The sequence below is a fragment of the Anopheles funestus genome, chromosome X (assembly GCF_943734845.2).
Source record: "Anopheles funestus chromosome X, idAnoFuneDA-416_04, whole genome shotgun sequence".
NCBI lineage: Eukaryota > Metazoa > Arthropoda > Insecta > Diptera > Culicidae > Anopheles > Anopheles funestus.
In genome coordinates this window covers 378,697-399,713 of record NC_064597.1, presented here as the reverse complement: position 1 = coordinate 399,713, position 21,017 = coordinate 378,697, and the positions used below count along the sequence as shown (strand labels likewise).

At 44.9% G+C, this 21,017-nt stretch overlaps 2 protein-coding genes across 2 annotated transcripts in view; both read left to right on the top strand.

The window, feature by feature from the left end:
• LOC125762056 (homeobox protein slou) overlaps positions 1-21,017 on the top strand; it is a 104,609-nt gene that overhangs the window by 15,692 nt on the left and 67,900 nt on the right. The window lies entirely within an intron of this gene.
• On the top strand, positions 1,085-20,955 carry LOC125762156 (homeobox protein Hmx-like). Its single transcript, XM_049423985.1, has 4 exons — positions 1,085-3,610; positions 17,716-17,831; positions 19,320-19,704; positions 19,798-20,955. The coding sequence occupies exons 1-4, from the start codon at positions 2,631-2,633 to the stop codon at positions 20,108-20,110; spliced, it is 1,794 nt and encodes a 597-aa protein (XP_049279942.1). The 5' UTR covers positions 1,085-2,630; the 3' UTR covers positions 20,111-20,955.

Below are 21,017 nucleotides of genomic sequence, written 5' to 3'. Positions count from 1 at the left end.
AAAAGACAACATCTAAAAAGCACGCTCTAATATCAGTTTTGGTCTTAAGGAAGTATGTATTTTGGGTAACGTGTACAATTCTGCTGCTTATGAAGAAGATATATTTCCGTATCTTTTCTCTGGAGTTACCTCCAATTAGCATGGTTAATCTCACTAATGTATATTTTTATTTCGTTCTTAATAGAACATGTTCAAAATTACAATCCCAGTAAGTGTGCTAGACATTGTCCGTAAGGCTTCTTTCTTTCCATGCTTGTCCGATATATGGATGATCCAACATGACCAATACCGACATGTCTGACGTTTAAGTAAACCACAGGTGAGGAAGAAATGTGTGACTAGCAGATAGAACATGAGCTGGCCCGGTGGTGGAGGTGGGATCGGCGCCGATTTCTACACGGCAAGATTGGGGATCAAATCCTATCCAGGCCAAACCCCTTGAGGTTTTAGTGCCACAAAAGAAGAAGAGAAGGTAGAAACTAACAGAAGAATAGCATGTTTTCTAATATATATTTTTAAGCATTGGCAATTGGAAAGATCAAACGGATTGTAGCTTCTACAAAATTAAATGCAATCGCTTTGTAACTCTCGCTTTGGTAAATACAAATATTGAGCAAAGAATGAAAAAAACAAACGAAGAAAACATACCCTTAGAAACACTTCCCGAGCCATGAAAATCACAAAGAAGTCCGAGTGCAACAATAAAACGCTTACAAATTGCTCTTGTGCACAATTCTCTCCTGTGCTCCTGTGCACAATGCCATCCACGCCTGGGTACCATAAAAGGTACGCTGCTATATACAATGAACTATGTCTTGTGCTTTTCCGTAAAGTTGGCGTTGTATTTCGGGTCGGATTTTCGCGTTTTCCATCCGTATGCATCCATCCTTTACTGGATCCCCCGTGTGCTGGATCCTGGTATACCGTTTTCCGGAACGCCCCACCAGAGATGTGTTCGGCGAAAATGGACGCATTCCGCGCATATGTGCTTATATATATGTATATATATGTGCGTATATATACATATTTATATATGTATGTTTGTGGGGTACACACACGATATTCTTTGATGCGTGTCTGTGGTGTCCAGCAATTGATTGCTACTTACCAAGAAGATAGACTTGCTGCTAGTTATATTAGGTAGTCGAGGATATATCCATCGACACCGGAACATGAACTGCGCTATCGACTAGAGGTCGTACAGTGCTGCATCTTACCATCCCCGGAATAGTGCTAAACTGAGCTGCAAATCGTCTCAATCAGTGCAAACCGGACGCCGAAACGGATTAATTGACAAGATGATGTACTTTAAATTTGTTTTTGATTTTTGCGGCACTCTTCACGTGCGCCTCCACCGACCAGTTGCAAGTTCGGCACGAATACTTGCGCGCGTAAAGTGTTTGCCGGCTGGCATAAAAGAGACCGACGGTAGCGTCACAAATATGGTAATGAAAAGATGTGCTTTGTGTACGGGAAGGTTAAAGCGAGACAAGTCGTGGTTTGTTCACTTTTTGCAACCCGGAATGCTCTCGAGTGTCGTTTTTTTGCGAGATACTGAAAACCTCGCCCCATTCTCTAGTGTTGTGCGATTGGTTGAGTTCTTGCTGATACGTAGCTCCGCCCAACCGGAAATTGAAGGATATACCGTCCTTGCATTACGTACCTTTGCCGGGTGCGAGAAAGAGTCCAAACCGATCCCGTATCCTTTATCCCCGCACGGAGTCAGTGAGAACACATGCGTCTTTTCGGTCTCTTTCGCGCACCGGTATCAACCAGCACAGTCAGGGGACAGTCGGGTTTGGGCGAATCCTTGACGTTCATTCGCGCACCGCAAGGCGAAAGAAAAACAAAGTTCGGCTGCCTGCGGGTCACCATTAGTTTTGGTAGCACGGTTGGTGCTTCAACGGTGTGGTTTGTTAATTTTGTTTTACGTTTAGTTGGTTTTATAATTTGAACACCCGTCGCCAAGTCAACAACAATCTGGCTGGTGCAGAAGGCGTACGTCGGCATTCCCGTCACGTGCGGATTTATTTACGTCAGTGCGGTGTTGCTACCGTGAAGAATCGGGCGTGTGGGCGCATATGCGAGAGAAAGAGAAAGGTAAACTAATAAAAAAATAGGGGAGACTGTGTGAAGGAGCGCCGAAGCGAAAGTACTTGTGCCTCACCAGTCCACGTGGGTATATGTATGTGCCTGGCACTGGGTGCGTGTGTGCGCGCGTGTTTGTAAACGTACGTGTGATACCGTGTGCTCCAAAACCGAGATAGAGTGTGACCGTGGTAGGTTGTGCGCCTGAAAGGTTGGCATTGCGCTCGACACATTGTTCGCGTGTGGCTGACTGAACCATTTCGGAGACTGGCATTACATTACTGCAGTGTTAAACGCGTGACCCAGCAAACCAACTAGCCGACTAGCGAGACTACGCATAGTCTGCCACTGGTGAGTGCTGTGAAGTTTGGAGCGCCTACAAATATACTCTGTCGCCTAAAAGTTATGCAAACTCGCGTCGGCATATAACGCCGTACAGTTGTGCTATTGTGCAGATAGAAAGACCCCCGCAGCTGTGTAACGTGTGCGAGCGTCTCGTGTGATTTTGTGTCTGTGGCTTGGTATAACGGTGCGCTTACAGTATGAACCTTGAAGCAAACATGTCCTCACCGGAGGTGGACATTGATGTGAATGTAGTGTCCAGCCCGGAACCAAGTCCGCGGCCGCTCGTGAGTCCCCAACCGGGGCAGACGGGCAGTGAAGATGAGCAGCGCTCATCACCCGACACTCAACATCACAAGCCGCAATCGGTCTATTCCACACCATCTCAACAACCACCACAACAATTAAAACCAACTCACTCACCAACGCAATCACTGCAGCAGCAGCAGCAGCAGCAACAACAACACCAACTACACCACCAGCAGCCAAATCACCTGAGTCCGCACGCAGTAACAGGCGGTGGGCATGGTGTTGTGCTGCAGCATCATTCCGCAATGGTGGCGGCTGCGGCGGCCGCTGCTGCCCTGCATCATCAGGCGGCGGCCGCTGCTGCACAAGCTGTTGGACAGCACGGTTGCGGTTCCTACCACGTGTCGCCTGTGGTTACGGCCCCAGTATCGGACCCGGTCAACAGCGCGATCAACAGCACCAACAGCTCTAGCAACAGCTTCAACCACAGCCCCGACTCTCGGTTAAGTCCCCCGAAAACACCGCCGGATACTCATCTCCAACAGCAGCAGCAACACCATCATCACCATCATCAGCAGCATAACCAGCAGCAACATCCCGCACATCATCAGCATCCGCCACACCATCCTCACACGCATATCAATCAACTACAGCATCAGCAAACGCAACAGCAGCAGTCACCGCACCCGATACAGCCGACGATCGGCAAAACGTCAACCAATCCAGGCTACACCAGCTTCTCCATCTCGAGCATTCTGAGCCGAACCGAGCCAGTCTCGAAGAAGGGCATCGGTGTTATAACGCCTGTACCGTCGCTACCGTTATCGGCGGCTGCTGCCGCTGCGGCGGCAGCCGCGTCAGTCTCCAATGGTACCGTCAGTCTTGGGTCCAATGGTACGCCAAGTACGCAGGATGCCGCCATGTTGTCAAGGTATGTGTTACGTTTACAAGAGTTTTGTTTCAGAACAGTAATAGATAAAGTATGTGTTCCACCATTACGGTCGTGTCATGATCATGTTGAAGATACCATAGAGATCTTTCTGGATCATGAGAATTGTTGTGCTCCATTTTAGCTCCATATATCCAACAATAGAAACAGTATAGGACGAACAACATACATACACACGCAACAATATCAAAATTTCTTCAGTGGCACATTGGTCATAGTGAGATTGTCTTGTATATATCCAGCAGGTACGAAGATTTGAATCTAATCAACTCGAGTACCCATTTGACAAGGCACTAAAGGTATCAGGGAATGATAAGACGATGCCTTCAGGTGAACATAGATGAGAAGCACCATCGTTGACGTTCTAGTGAGAGTTTTGCTTTTAATCGTATTACCGATGCAGCCATAGAGTCATGAAGTACGTACCAGCTACCAAGAAAGCATGTATCTAATGATTTGCTTTGTCGCCACGACGATACACAGAAGCGCAACGACTGCCACTGAATCAAACCACAGCGAGACTGCGACATTTGACATCAGGTACTAAATCTAGCCATTACCGTTTGACTTTTCCTCTGCACCGTTACCACTGCGGTGTGGGTAAAGCGCGAACGATAGCGAGTAATTACTTCTGTCACCACCATGGACGAGGTGTCATTTTGTCGATAGAGTGCTAGCGCTCTGGTTTATTCCCGCTGGAACATCTCGTTCTGCTGCTTTGTAGCGGTTCTGATTTAATGTGTTTCGCTTCCTTTCCAATCCGACGTGTCATAGTAGTGTTGATTATCACTTTTTAAACAATGCAGTGTGCATTCTCAGTGAGCAGTTCCTGATACAAAACGTTAACTGCAAGTTGCACTGATCCTAGGCAGGTGAGCTATGTCTTCTTTAAACGGGCCAAATGGTTGAACAAATTAAGATTGTGTGTTTTTGCTAAAGCTACTGCTTTTCATGGTTAGTAAAAAAAATTGTAAGAACAGACGCCATTTGTGGTGAAAGCTATTAAGATGGGTGCAGTGTAAAGGTGAGTGAAAAGAGTAGCAAACCGACCGCACGCTCGCTCTTTCACATTCGATCGGATTTAGCTCATCCTGAATATCTGCAAGTTCCTGGAACGCTGCACCGAAAAATTGGACCACCCGTCGCGTATTTCGAGTGAGCCGTGATCCCTTTTTGTTCCCCTCTTTGCAAACGGATCATCCGTTGTCGGCTTTGTGAGCGACGGGTCGTATATATCTACGGTCCGGTAAATACCCGTCCGGAAGACACGGGACAAATAAAAAGGTGATGAGCACGGTTGTTAACCAGTGTATCTGATGCTGCCAGACACGTTGCGTAAGATGGTTGAACTAATTGGGAGTAATTCGCTATAATGGTTACCGGTTACCGGAATAAAATGGCACCAGAGGGTGACAGATGTATATGCAGCAGTTTGTTTGTTTAGCATTACGTTTCCCTCATTACCGCATCCGGGGTGGATAGTGAAGAGCGTGAGAAGGAAAAGGTACCGTACAACAATAGTAACAAAGATAAGAAGGAAAAAAACACGTATAAACACAAAAGCGGATAAATTTGCTACTGGCGGGTGGTAAATACTTAAATATGGAAATACAAACAAAACAGGCGTGAAGGTAACCAACACCGAAAGCAGATAACCGAACCGCTGTTTAGCAACAGTACTTTCCGGTTACTGTCAAACCTTCGGGCAGTATACCCGCAAAACGGTATAAGAAAAACAAATCTTTCCTCTACTTCGTTTGTTTTATGGTCATTCATCTGGCTACTGCCAGAAGACGCTACACGATGAAATGATGTTTTGTAAAATGTAGACACCCTCCGTGTCACGCCATAGCTCGTTTTTAGCTGCTTATTGTACCGAATTACGTACGTTCTGATTCGCGTGCGAAACGCTGTTAGCAAAGACATCGCTTAAATAACAGAAGCAAAAGTGGTGGCTAAAGAATGCAAAACATTGCGTTAGGTTAGCGGTGTTATAAACAAGCTAATGTTTTCAAGTGGTTGTCGTTGGGTTTGGAGAAAGCGGATTTAAAACACTTTCCAAGGATTCGTAATTCGGGTTTGAAGGATGTTTTGGCTATCCCGGTCGTCCTCCCCTCCCTCCTCGCTACTCGCAATGGTGTCATATTTCTGGCACGGCTGCCGTAGCCACCCTCACCGAGTCGCTCAGCAAGATGATGGAAAGACATTCTTCGCTCAGCAAGACGATGGAAAGACAACATTTTTAGAATCGCTTGTTGGTACTCCTTTTGATTTTATAATGAATATTTTAAGCAGTGTTTGTGGGTTTTTTGTGATTTAAATTGGAATGGATTTCGATCGCGCTTAAGTAGAAGATAATTTACTAACGATTTTTTTTATTTGCCTCTGTGCGGAATGTATTTCAAGTTGTGTTTTGGCTACGCCCGTGCCGAATAGCGACGCGAGCAATTAGATTATCCCTAGTTAAAGTACCATTAAAGCTCTTTGAAACATCCACTAGCAGCATTTACTTGATCCATCGTTTGTTCCGTTCCTCAAATGATTTTGTATCTTCCATCCCATTCGCTTTAGTTGTACCTTCTCCCCCACGTGGTGGTTCGCGTTTTGTTTTCTAGCTGTCTATGCAGGATTTTATCCAGTAGCCCAAAATCGTCTAATCGCAAAACGCATCGACCCCAGCGAGCGTGAACGATTATCCGACATGCGATAGGCTCATTATTGTTCCATTTCACAAATTAGTTACAGATTAATTTGCGAAAATTAGACGTATCGTTAGGTGAGGTTAAACATTTTGTTTTATGTCTCCCTCGCCTTACCCTTCACCGAACATTCTCCTTTTCTACTGACAAACTAACAAAAAGGAGGAAAAAAGGACGACACAAGGATAAAAATACACACACACACACAAAAAACATTACTGTTCACGGTTCGTTGCAAAACAGGAGGCATCGCTTGCAGTTTGTTTATTTGTTTACTTTAGGCTAACCGTTTGACAGTTTGCTCGTTGGGGCTCCCCGTTTCAAGCTGACAGCTACACGGAAGGGTGGAATAATGGCTTACTAAGCTATAATTTGGCAGTGTATCATCATCGTTCGGTGGCGATTTGTTAATTAAAAGTGGACGAATTATGACCAGGCAAACGTTTACTTTTTTTATTTTCTTTCGTACCTCATACCTGCGTTTTATGCGGAAGCTTAGCAACACAAAAACAAAAATGAAAATAAAATAATTCATTATGAGGCAGGGGATGAGAGGGCGGGCCGGTGTTACCGGGGGCTACTTTAGAAATTCAATAAATTCCACCAGACAGTTGAATGTCGCTATAATGGTACGCCGATCTGTCGTCTCCTTATCGTATGTGCTCGATCTTGCCCTGCAGGGGTTGAAGTTTAAGCACTTCAAAGGAGGGGCGAGGTTAGAAACCAATTACCGGTAGGGGACAAGGAGGGCGCGAGTGTTTATGCGTTCACTCACCGTACGATCATTATCAAATTTGTTAATCATGAAATTTCATTAGGAAACTGTGGTACCCCGCACACGTGTGCCGCAACCGATCCATCTAAGCTGTGCGTGTAGCCTACCATTCGGGCGCGAGCGTGCGCATGCGTACAACGGTTTCGATCAAAACGGTTTTACCTATACATCGTCGCACCCGTCCTACACCCGGCGGTGGTATGCGGTGGCGTTTGCTGGCCCTTGTGCTTGTCTCGCGGCCAAGGGTGGAATGCGTTATTTTAAACTAATTAACAAAGTAAATAAGCGTATGGCTTTCAGAGCGTGGATTATGGCACCGGACCTGGGGTGATGGTTACGACACAGGATGAAGGATATGATGAAGGCACTGCCTTGGTCAGACGGGTTTATTAAAAGACTATGAAATAGGGTTTTTAATCCATCGGAGTACAATAATGCCCCTTGATGTGGCAAAAGTAATGCATACATTCATCCGTGGACTGAATTTTGTACCATATTTTGTTTCTTTTTCATTTGCAATGTTAGAGATACGTTACCGTCTTTAGAATTAGCTTGGGGTCACAAAAAAAAAACTCAACTGCAAAAATTGTAACAATTTACACTCCTGCCACACCTGGAAACGTTAAGCGTGAAGTGCAATTCAAGCTGCTTCCGACACAGTAATGTGACACAGTTTTTGCCCTACTCTTAATCGTGTACACGTACGTTTGCTTCCGGACATACATTTATCATTATTGCCGCTGGCAAATTGCTCCTTACCGTGTTAGGTGTAAAGTACAGCAAACAAACAGCTTTCGGCGAAATAGCCGCGGCTCGTTTCACTGGTGTCAAATGTTAGCGACAGTGGTTTAATGTAATTATTACCGACGGGAATTGATTAATAATTGGATATTTTTTAGTTCATTGTGTGGTTGTTTTCATACTGAAAAAATGAATGAATGCGAACAGATTCTTAAATGAAGTTTGCCATGTAAATTGTGTTTTCATACATATTAGCTGGTTTATGAACAAATCTCCATTGTACAGTTACTCAGTTGAAATACTACATCGAGCGTTCGATAAGGCTTAAAATATTTGTTTTCTAAAAGCATATAAAAAAACACACAGGAACGCAGTTACCGATACATTCATTCCAGTATGATCAATTAAAGTTTGATTTTTTACGTCATCGATACTTAATCTATTAATAGGCATAATTTGTGGTTATTTGCTCCACTTGCCGCAGCCAGAATGTCAATTGGATGTTAATCATGATGCTGGTTAATTTATATTTACACTAATTGTTATGCTCGGGTAGCCTGAAGCTGTAACCGATGCTAAATACACAAAACAATAAAAAAAGTAAAACAAAATCAACTGGCCAGACAAAGCCCACGACACACAAGCTATTCGGTTTGTCAGAGAATGGAAAACGGGAAGGTAAACAGGAAATGAGCAACGCTCTGAGGGCACATCTCTTAGCTTGTCTAATTTCTTCAACCGGTCAAATGAGTCGTGAAGCCGCGGCAGCGACGGTAAGGACGATGATTATTTTTCCGAGCGGTTTTAACTCACAAAACGGTTCATCATCCCCTGTACACGACTCTAGCTGGAAGCGGTGGAGAGCATCGGCTGGGAGTAGGCTAGGTAGCAACAAAACAAAACAATAGCGCTGTGCTGCCGGGTAGTGCCCGCCAAATTGGCGAATGAAACAAGCGATAAGTTAACAACAACGCGCGGTGGTTTTACACACAGCTGGAGCGCAACTTATAAGAGCGGGTGTGCCGTGGAAAATAGCGAAAACTCACCACGAAACGATGCTGCTGCTTTTGCTGTCGAGTCTTTTGTTTTCATTTTTTTTTCGGTCTCAATTTTTTTTGTTTTGTAAAATAAAAAAAAGGGTAAGAGGGGAGATCGTTGTTTTGCGTTGAGCATAATTTACAGAATACTCATCGGTGGTACACGGCAGGATTTCAAGCCGGACACCGATTACCTTGGGGAGGAGAAGCGGCAGGGAAGGATGAGCGGGTGTGTGTGATAACAAGAGTTGTTCTTTCGTTTGCCTTTTGCGTACTTTTCCTGCCATATTTTGTGTTTCCGCGAAGACAGTCAAATCTGTGTTCACTTTTCAGTTTCAGTCAGGAACCACACAATGGGCGCTATGATGTGTGTGTGTGGCAGTGGTGAGAAGTAATAGAGGGAAAATGGGGGACAAGTACAACAAAGAACCCCGAAGGCCTAAATCTTAAAAGAGGATCAATCAACATAATTGAAAAAGAGCGAACACACACACACAAAAGTGGGTGGGCGCACCCGCACGCACACGTGGATGGAGAAGCCGTGGGTGCGCGTAATGGTTATGTTATTTTGATTTAAAAGAAATTGAAAAGACACGCAAGATTATGACACCCTTCTTTTCCAACTCCGGCCACCGATGTAGATCACCGACCTGGCTGCAATGCAGGGCTTCCTGCGATCAAAGATGCTGTGCGCATCTTTGGGACACAGAGGGTTTAAAAAAAATGTGTATCTCCCTACAGGAATACCCGCAAGTGATCGTTTTTCTTTTTCAGCTCCGCTAGAAGAATAAAAAAGAATTCTCATTCAATCGCATTGGGGAGAGAAAAAAAATATAGTCGGTATGCATGGGAAGTGTGTGCAGGGGTACGCTAAATGAAAATGCATAGTGGGAGGAGAGGGTGCGCTGGTGGGATGGAAGGAGTAAATTTAGAAAAGAATAATTGAAATCCAGCAAAATTAAGTGAGCACTTACGACTGTTAGCGTCAATGAAAAAGAGCAGATGAGCGGCAGCAGCAGGACGGGTGGAGACACACGGTATACACTAGGTGGAAGGATGGGTGGAAGAAGGAAGGAAGAAAGGAAGAACATCATTGTGCCGGCTTCGCTGCACCTGGGTTCCTGTTGTTTCCCCAGCCACGGTATCAAAACGGGTGTACGATCCAATCACACAAATGTGCCTTCCACGTGTACGCCTGCATCGAAGGCAACGCGCACAACACAGCAACCACTGCTCGCTGCTCTCGTGGCACTTGTAAAGATGTTCCAGGGCAGGTTTCACATCGGGCCGGTGATTGATTTTCTTGTGCCACATACCGCACTCTTTAAAGTGAGACCCAGTGTGACATGTAGATGAGCATATATAAAATCGCCAAATCTTTGATATGGACGAGAAAGATAAAAAACAAAAACAAAAACTTTATGCAACATTGTGCAGGTGTCGCAGTTTGATGTGTATTTTTTTTATCTCACGTACAAACATACGACAGCTCAGTCGTTTCGTGCCGGTATGAATAGTTTGAAGCCATCGATGAATATTTTGCTCATACAGCAAATCGGATCGAAGGTGCTGAGAAAATTCATGAAACGGTCAGGTTTTTGATGGTGCCTTCGGAGGCAGAGTAGTAGCTGCTGTTAACAGCACCTGTCTATGACCAGGCATAACGTATCAAAGCCATGCCGTGTGGCAGCAACTGCCTTCAGTGCGTTACTGTCGATGTCTAGCCTAGCCGCAAGGAACGGTGTTGGTGAGTGTGCAATTAGTCGTAGTACAATGTCAATCTGCATCTTGCCCATGCATCTGTTAAACACGGTCCTTCCCTGTCTGGAGTTCGGTCTGATAACTGATGCATAAAAGAAAAAATAAACAGACACTAGAGTCATCGGTTGGCAGCCCTTTCATCGGCACAATTACTGATTCCATTTGCATCCATACTCAACACAGTTCCTTTGTACGTGTGTGCATGTGTTTTAAAGCCCCTGCAGGAACGATTAATCGATGTCAGGACTGATGACAAACTCATCATCAAGTGCGTCCTCCGGTGGAAAGTGTGCGTGCTGTTGTAGGCGTTCCTTGTATTGCAGCATTCATCACGAAAATGTTAAATCCATCAGCAGAAACTGGCTGCGCCGAACATCGCGCCACGGTGAAACGGACCCTGAGGCGTGGTGGCTGGGTCAGGGAATACAGCCGGTAGCACAATGGCAGCCGATCGATCGACAATGAGTGCGACAAAAGCGGTCTGTCTGTGGGCAAGCGTAGCTTATGGTGCGTTCTACTGCTAAACGTGGTGACGTTCTAGAGGCAACCACCTACCAGTTCATACGTCGGATGCGGCATGTTTTATACACCGATAGGGTACAGGGCTGCTAACTGTACACAATCAGGCCCGGTTAGACAGACTGTTATGGTTTGGTAGTGATTGCGGGGAATTCTTTTTGTTGTGTTTTCAATTTTGCAATGACATGATGGGTTTAGTGTGATTGCCTACCAGCTACCGGCGCTCATTTCACATGAGCATTTCTGTTCGTAGTCGATTTCATGCGACTGTCTGGATTGGTGAACGTTTCGGTGCGGAAACGGTTGCCTGAACTATTTTTTTCTTCCCATTTTTGTTGTTGTAATCGACGGCAATTAGCGTTTTATGAGCGTCCGGGGTGAATTTTAACTGTTTGCCGGCACCCGTGTACTCCCGATCGGAAATGAATTGGAAAATGGTTTTGCAATGACGCCCACACATTCAACACAACGGAACCGTCGCTGTGACATCTGTTTTCCACTGTATCCAGCTATCAGGCCCCGCACCAAAATTCAAATCCATAATAATGTTGAAATCGAATGGTGAACCGTGGCTTGTGAAGCGATTTATATTATGTCTGGCCCGGCAAAACACATACAATGGCCGACGGGTGTTGTATTTTGTTCGTACGTGTACACGTGTGCGTGGTGCCAGTATTACATTAATTTGCCACCTTACCGCTGTGCACAGGTGCAGAAACTGAGTGAACAATAATTTAATTTTTTTTTTGCTTTTTGTCACTTCGATCGAAAGCGACAAAACCTGGAGGCTATTGTGACGGCAGAGTGTATTCGGTGCGTTTATACCCGTGCGCGTTATTCTGTTGTTCGTTGAAGAGCGTGCGTTGAAGATGCAATTTTGCCAAAATGTCGCACAATTTTATTTAAAAAAATTATATGTACATTTTTTCCCGGCGGCATTATGTTTCAGGTGGAACATAACTTGATGCAGGTTTCACAAGTGTGGAATATTACATTCCTTCCTTTGTTAACAAATTTCTATATTCGCAAACCTGTCGGTACTGTCGATAATACCGGTACTGAAAAGATGTATCATGAAGTAATAAGTTTGATATTTTCTAGCGCCTGTATATTTCATTAGTAAGAACATCAGTTAAATAGACACTATGACAACATACGTGTAAATCTTCGCACAATCTATATATACATCTACTATATGGGGAAGATGTAACCAGTAAAATGGCTACCAAACCAGATGTATCACTTTGTCAATGCTGGGCTGGAAACTCCCATTTATTCACCCCATATAGAAGTCAATTAAATGACAACGTCTTCCATTTAAACGCCATTAATGGTACACTTACACGCACTTTTACCGTGCCTAATTCAATAAATTATCACCATTATTTACGTTGACGCTTGCTTTTCCGCTCCTTGTTGGAAGGGAGCGTGTTTCTGTGCATGTCAAGCGTATCACCCCACTCCACTCCGGCCATTCTAGAATGTATAAGAGGGGTGCTGAGGTTTAGCGGTTTCTCACGAAGTACTACACCAGCTCCAATGGGCTGGAGCAGGAAGGAACGTGTCGTAAGCGCTCCCTTTTGTTTTTTTAAGGGATAGTCCGAAACCGAACCTTTCCAACTCTCTTTGGCGAAAGAATGAAACAAAAACACTCAAGCCCTGAGCGGAAATAGCCAATTGCAGTGCAACCACTGTTTTATGAGCTATCTGGACAACATCATTAAATCGTTACTTACAGCCGGGCGTGAGCGTTTTAGGGACGATTGGAACGGAGTGTGTCTCATAACATGCGCACTCGGTCACATTCGGAACACCCCATCCATGAACAAAACGTTGGAGCAGCAGCAGTCTGCGTCCGGGTGGTGTCTTTTAATTTATTAATCTTTGGTCGGTTGCGGTAAACGTTGCGGACAAACTGATGGTTCCCGGTGCCTAATGAGTGCATGCATGATTTATGAAGACGTGTGCAACCCGTCGACGCGGATGTTTTTCATACCGATATGTGGGGGATCGCATAAACTGTAGACGAAACCCACACCCGCCCTGCCACACAGCCACCCACACACACACACACTCAACGTAAAGCGCGAATCAGAGATCAGCAAAACGAATCTCGTTAATCCTGTTGGGGAAGAGTGCAGAGTGATTCACCGATAGCTAGACCGAATACACCGTACGTGACAGTGCATATGCGGATCACAGGCATAATTACCGAATCTTCTTTCTCTTCGAGTTTGTGGACGCGTCGAGGGAAGTATCCATTTTTTTATATTTTGTATGACTTCATGGATTGTGGACGTCTCATGACCCGCCGTAGCAAGATATGACTTTTCGGCTACGTGGTAAAAAAAGTCTTGATACGACCTGACCGTTCCTAATCAGCAAAAAAAAACTTGGAATGTGCTCTTTTATTACTAAAGTATCTACATAATTTATATGAATTGTAGCCGGAAGTTATAGTACTAGTATGAGACACTTAACAGAGAAGCTCAATACAACTCCAAAAACCTCCAAAGTTCACTGGTGTATCAGACGTGTAGCACTTCAAGTGAGCTGCTGAACTTTGACAGAAGACTTGCGTCAACACTTGAACCCTGCGAGGCATTAGCAAAACGTCTCGATTATGCACAAACCAAGTCAGATGGGGAAGATTCTACAATGCCTGCCCGAGACTGTTCCTAATCCTGAAGTGTGCCTGCCACGGTACATTAGCAGGGCGCTTTGCCATAAAACGCGTAGGCTATCGCGCGCACATGGAGAATTGACAGAGTGACCTTTTCTTTCTTGCTTACTGTTTTAGGTACTCTGCACCACTTCACCAAAGGTAGTGTAAACTAGGCGCGGAAGCATACAAAACTTGCCTAACCTCATTGTCGTTTCGTGCTGAACGGTACTGATACGGTACGCTTAGTTACCGTAGGTGTCATCGGTGAAGTGCCGCTGCGTATCCTCACAGTTGGCAGGTTTCCCAATCAATAACGTTGAAGAGACGAAAGTGTAGAAACATACTTCGACTCATGTTTCCCAACATTGTTTCTTGGTTGGAATTGGTTCTCACCCTCCCCCCGCATCCCCTCAATAACGCAAAATTGTCACACCATTCACGCAGCTCGACGACTCTGGTTAGTCTGGATGACATTAATCCGAGCTGCTGCTGCCAGGGCGCAGTAATAACGGCACTGCAGGTATTGCTGTTTACGCTTGCTCGGTAGTGTACCCACCGGTATGTCAGTGTCAGTAAACACGTGCCCCAAACCCCATGACCACAGAAGTGAGGAGTGAGCCTTGTGTAATGCTTGATCTCTTCGCACGCATTTACCACGCATCATAACACCACGTATTAATGCGGCAACCGTTATTGGTCCGCGTTGTTCGGTCTTTAACAATACAATCAATGCAGCGCTAATTGTTAATGCGATTATCGTTAATAGTCTTTCATGCATCGGATCGGAAAAAGGGATTTCTGCTGCTGGAAGTTGAACAGGGACAGCATGTGGCAGGTACGGGCGTGTGCTTTTTTATCGTTTTATCGTGTTCTTTTGCACATATACCAGCAAAAATGACACGAGACAAAATCCTTCGGGGTGAATGTGGCTTAAGGTTCGTTTCCTTCTCTGGCGCTTACCAGTTTTGGCGTACCAGATACACAGTTAATGTGCTCAAGTCGGATTCCGGTCGTGTAAGGTGGCGGTCTAGAGACGATGATGACTTCATCAATACCGCACATGGCATTGCTGCTCGTTCCATTTTCTTCGAATTTTATTTCATTTCATTTTCCCTTGACGATTTATTGTACGGTTGTAAAAGTTTTTCATAGCAATACGGCCAAGGCGTTCCTCATGAATAAAAAAAAGTTTTTCTTCAAGCATACGGTACGGCACAGGAAATGTAATGATTATTTCCGCTCTACAACGAAGCAGAAATATTTCTCAATAGTCAATTAAGCTGCATCAGGAAGAAAGACATAAAGCTAGTATAGAGCACTAACAAAAAGACCCTCACATAACGTCAACTAAGATGGCCACATGAACATAAAAAAACAACTACTATAAAATCAGCGCTATAACAAAACCACAAAAACCATCAACAAATGGCAAATACCGTATCCGTCTGTCTGCCACCATGATTAGCTTTGGATCCGTATGCCAACGTCGGTCGGCATTACAGGCGAACCGGGAAAGAATGCAACCTCTCCCACAGCCGAGATCGATAAACGGACGTTTCAATTTAGCAGCAATCCACCACGACTTTTGCTCGATTTGTCTGCCTTCTTCTGTTGCAATCGTTTATTAGTAACGTTCTAGCTTCTACTCCCGTAGGGAACGTTTCGTACAGTTTAGCAAAATTTGAAAGTTTTTATTTTTCAATCCAGAATTCGATTCGCAGCTAGAAAAAAAGGATACTTATGATAGCTTCAGTGAATCCGCTACACAAAACAAACAAGTGGAAACAAACCGAAAAATAAACCCTCGCTATCGCAAAACGATAGTGCCATTGTTGTGTAAACGCTAAACTTGTGTCCTAAAGGCACAGAACTTCCCGATAAGTACCCGTTAAGTGGACGCAGATCAATTGATACGTAGTTTTTCTGGTGGGCATTAACTGTATTCTAGAAACTTCCCGTAAAAAAATGCGAAAGAGATAGTGAAATGTTGCACAAAAAAACGCAAAAAACGTTCATCGATTATATGTTATCAAATGTGTTTTACGTTTCCTGTTCAACAACAAAAAAAAAATACAAAAAGATGGCGTCATATACTGTACTGATTTCTATTACAAGCGCTGGCTTTTGTAGTACAACATTTTTGACCGGCCTGCAATCAAACCGTCCGTGTTGCTTTCTTCTTTCCCTCATCTACAATCCTGCTACCTCACATCGTGCGCCTTCTGTCAGATCCTTTTAAGCTTTCAAACCGCTGCGTTTATATAGACGATTATGCTTCGCCTCAATTGGGTACATTGAAGTGCTTGCAAAGCTTTTAAATAATAGCAAGCATAAGGGAACGTAAAGTGAGATTCGTAATGCAGTAATGCGAAACAAAACACACACACAGAAAAAAATCGAACGAAGGTAACAAGCTACATAATGATAAACTAAAACAGCACTAAAGTGAAAGGGTTACAGCCCTACCACGGGTGTAAATTTATTCACATGAACTTGGCCTCTTCGTGCACGGCAAAAAGGGATCTTCTCATTACATCGCATAATTTATTGGAACCGTTGCTCGACATGAGTCGTGTCCAGATTTGCCACAGCCGATACAAGCCCGGAACCGGGCTATATTATCAAAGAGGCGCAACTACTATCCCCATCTCGGTTTCCAGCGAACACTCTTGATGGGAATGGATGGATGTAAGATGGTGGTAGTTATGGGCTACATTTATCTTCATTCGGCTGGACAAAAACACACACGCACATATACAAACGGTTGGCATCGCAACGGAAACCCCTTTTCCGGATGCCATAAGGTAACACGGGTATATGTTTCCTGCTGCATGTCCTGGAGCGTAACCATAACAGAGCGCAAACAGCAGCGCAAGAGAAGAGAAAAAAAATCATGTCACGAAGGAATCCAACACGGTTTTGTTCGTGCCGTTTCTTGGCAGCGTAAGCCAAGGATAATCACACGTCAACAAGTTCCCGAACCCCGAGGCAACTGGCTGACAGTCTAGGGGGTGCTACCCTTTTTTGATGGCGATCGATGATGTACAACATGCGTGCCCCTGTTTCTCGGTTTGTTGTTGTTTTTCTTCTTCGTTGATCGTGAAATATTGGAATCAATCCGATACGATATCGTGCCAACCGAGAAAGAGAAAAGCCTTGGATAGAAAACCATTTTATGTGCATCTAACCGTACGTGTATAATATGTGTGTTTTTGTGGGCTACTGCTCCCAGCAGGAAGAAGTTGATGATATGAGAATGCTAGGAACATAAACTTAAGACTACTTCGAATTCATCTCATTCCTCCTCATGGGTTACATAGGTGTATAGTGTGAGTGCGGTGGGCAAATGTACCAATGGTTTTCTTGACTCACAAATGAAGTTTTGCGCATTTTGCTACAAGAGGACCGTGTTATTGCGAATAGAGTTGAGGTTCAGTAGGTTCGGTTCATTGTAGGTGGACGACTTCTGTTACGGTTTGTGGCGGAAGAGATAAAGATGGTGAATATCAAAAACCTCCTACATTATCGCTGTTACCATTACTCCTCGCCAAGGCTATCTCGATGAAGATGATACTATCCTCAATTATATTCATTCACTCAACTCTTTCCAACTCCATGGAGAGCTGCCTGCATGCTAGGGCGAGTCAAGTTGCAAAGATCCATTGTCGTGCTGTTTAGGGACTAATCTTCCAATCGGCTCCTTTCAAATCGACATTCATTGCTTCCAATCATTGACTCACTGTTCGCTGCCGATATGTCCTCCCCACCTGGACATCATCACATCTTCAGGAACCTGTCACATGACATCGTTTAGTAGACACTAAAGAGTCGGAACACCCTCATTCATACTAATGGTTTCTTCACTCTCCTTTTCCGACCCGTATTCGCAGATTGGGATTCATGTCACAGTGGAGTGCGATTGCTAATCGGTATGCGGCTCTCTGCCCACCCGGCTGGCCCTGGCCACCGACGTCACATCGGATGCCTTTCCACAGCCCCAACAACGGTAAGTAAACGTAGAAGCCATTATGGGCTAGGAGAAGGAACATGAGTAAGAGTGGGGGGGAGGTGAGGGGCGTTGGCAATAAGGTTCTGGGTGAGGATATTTTTTTACGTTTTTAAGATGTCCTGCGTTTATACGAGAGAGAAAGAGAAAGAGAGAGAGAGGGAAACGTCACACTACCCCACTAGTGTTCCGACGAGACAATCAATTTAGCTGAACAACGGTTATGTTAAAATAAAAATATATATTTATAAATACACACAAACAACAAGAGCGGAAGTATCAGAATGCTCACATCGCTTTCCGTACCACGGACTTCGGTGTGTTTTACACAATGAACCCCCGTCGTACCTGTGCCGGGTGTTGTGTTAAGCAAGAGCAACTATTTGCAAAACTATTGAGCAAACAGTTTTTAAGAGGCTTAGCCCAAAACGGAATGAACCTGTACCGACTGTTTCAGTGTCGGTGTCTCCACGCCTCGGTATGGCTTCCCTCGGGCAAAGTGTTAAATCTCTCCAAAAAGACACTCGCCACGGAGTTTGGGCGTTCGGAAAGGTTGCGCTAACTATGGCTTCCCGATGTTTTCAACTGCATCGACCTTGCCTACATAGGTGGGAGCCTCTCCATACATGCCCCGTCCCCACTATTTCCTCACTTTCTTCACCATGCAATTTTACTGACATACAGTGTATTGGATACGGAAAATGGTCTAGAACCGAATGAAACGTGAAGCCGTTCTGGCTCTTTTGGTGTAAATTAAAGGGTAATGGAAGGTAAGTACACACATTCCGCTTACTATTCTCCTGCCTTTGCTTCACTGAACAGCAGTGAAGCGGTGAAACATTAGGCAACAAAGGCTGTCCGAAACTAAAGTACTTCGACTGGTTAGGTTAAAGCTAGTTTAACCTAAAATACGGTACGGTTTGTGGTGAAAAGTTTTCTTTTTACCTGACCGTGCCGTACCAATGCTACACTGTTTGGGAAAGCAACTTTATCGTCGTGTTAAAACCGGATTGTACGTGCGAAATAGGAGCTGGGGGAGATGTTTAGACACCTCCGGCGTCTAGCCTAATGAGGAGAAACATATCGAGATTTTTTGGGAGTTTCTCGTCCATCTTTAGGAGGTGTCACTAACACCACCGGCATGATGATGACCTCGGTATCTCGGATAAAAAGTATAAGCATTCCAGAAATGTCTCGCTTCCTAGTTCAGTTGTATAATATCCCGATGGCACTCCTTTGTTTTTTGCTGCGTTTTTTATCTGTGTGTGCCTTCAGTTAAGCATAGCTTAATATTCAAAACCCGCTTTGAAAAGACACGGTCCAGCTGAGACTACTCACGCTGTAGCTATTGTTGAATCTTGCACTAGTGACTATATCATTCGAATCGCTCTCATTCAAGATCCAAGATACTATCCATTTCCCTGATAGTACCCTCTTCTAAGGGCGAGGTTTTTTTTATTAACTTTTGCTTTTCCGACCTCATTGCAGACAACTCAACCAATGCGATAGAAAACCAGTCACCTTCGCTGACGCCACCACCTTCCCAGCAATCCAAGTCACCCTCACCACATCCCGCATTTCTGAGCGCGCGAGCTGCCGGTTGCGGTGGAACGGGCGGGCTGGTCGGGATGGGTGGCGCTGGTGTAGGTGGCGGAGCGGGTGGTACTGGTGGCGTTAGCAATGGTGACGACTGCGAGTCAGATGATGACGGGCAGGAAATCATCGAAGAAGACGACGAAAGTGACCGACCATCGGATTCGGCCTCACCAAACTCCAATGGCAGTGCAATGCAGGCAAAGCGAAAGAAGAAAACGCGAACCGTATTTTCCCGAGCTCAGGTGTTCCAGCTCGAGTCCACCTTCGATCTGAAACGGTACGTAGTGGATGCGCCAGGTTTCGCTGACCACGATTATAATCGCCCACTCGCAACTAACCGTGCTTTCAACATGCATTTTCATCTTGTTAGCTATCTCAGCTCCTCGGAACGTGCAGGACTGGCCGCATCGCTACGTCTAACCGAAACGCAGGTAAAGATCTGGTTCCAGAACCGGCGGAACAAGTGGAAACGTCAACTCGCGGCTGAGCTGGAGGCAGCCAACATGGCCAATATGGCGCACGCGGCCCAACGTTTGGTGCGAGTCCCGGTACTGTACCACGAAGGTGCGACCGGTGGTTTTGTACCGCCCCCACCACATCCACATTCACAGCAGCTCTACTACACAACATCTGCTGGCCGTGCCGGTTCTCCACCACGGCCACCTTTATCGTCGCTGGTGTAATGGAGGCTACCGGGAGCCGACGTTGGACAGCTCGGGTAAGTGGTACGGAGTATCTCCCATGCCACACTAGCCACACCTTCGGACTTCCTTCATATGCGTGACGATAGAAAGACAAAAAAAAACAAACAAACATACACACACACACGCCATAAACAGTGCTCGTATCATAGGTGTTCCACGTCGGTCGTACGTACTCTATGTTCGTGAACTGTCCTGCTGCCTCGCGAATGTGGTCCATGTTGCAATACTTCCTCATGAAGCATACCGATAGGTGAACCCATGGGGAAGGGCATATGGTCCAAGGAGGGGGTTTATTGGGTATGACCCATGACACATGCGGTCATGCGGAGTCTTTCTAAGATTCCCCCTCCTTGTAAAACAAAAAAAAAACACACACACATTCACTCGCGAGCATGCATTATAACCATATAAACACACAAAGGGCACCCATTCGGTTTCTTGTAGCGGGTCTCGGAATCTTCGACTACTTAACGCGCTTAGGTACATGCATAACGCTGCAGAACGTATTGAAACCACAGGAGAAAAAAAATTAAACTAGAAAATGATATATCGACCTAAAGTAGTAAATTAAATAAGCTTTTTCTTTTTGTTTATTTGTTTGTTTTGGGTGGTTGAGAATTGCATGCACGCCTATACTTTTGTTAAGTAAGTTTTGACCAGCATTAGCGATAGGGCAGCGCGCAAACGTCAACTTCTGAGTGTACATAGCAGCAAAGACGCGCGACCCGACACTCAAATCTTTAAAATCTTCGGGAAGCGCCATCAATAAGTATAAAGTAAACGATATAACAAATAAAACCTTAAACGAAAAAGAAAACATAAAATTGCAATACGATTTCTTGTTGTTGTTTTGTTTCTTGTTTCTGTACGATCCGAAACTACGAAA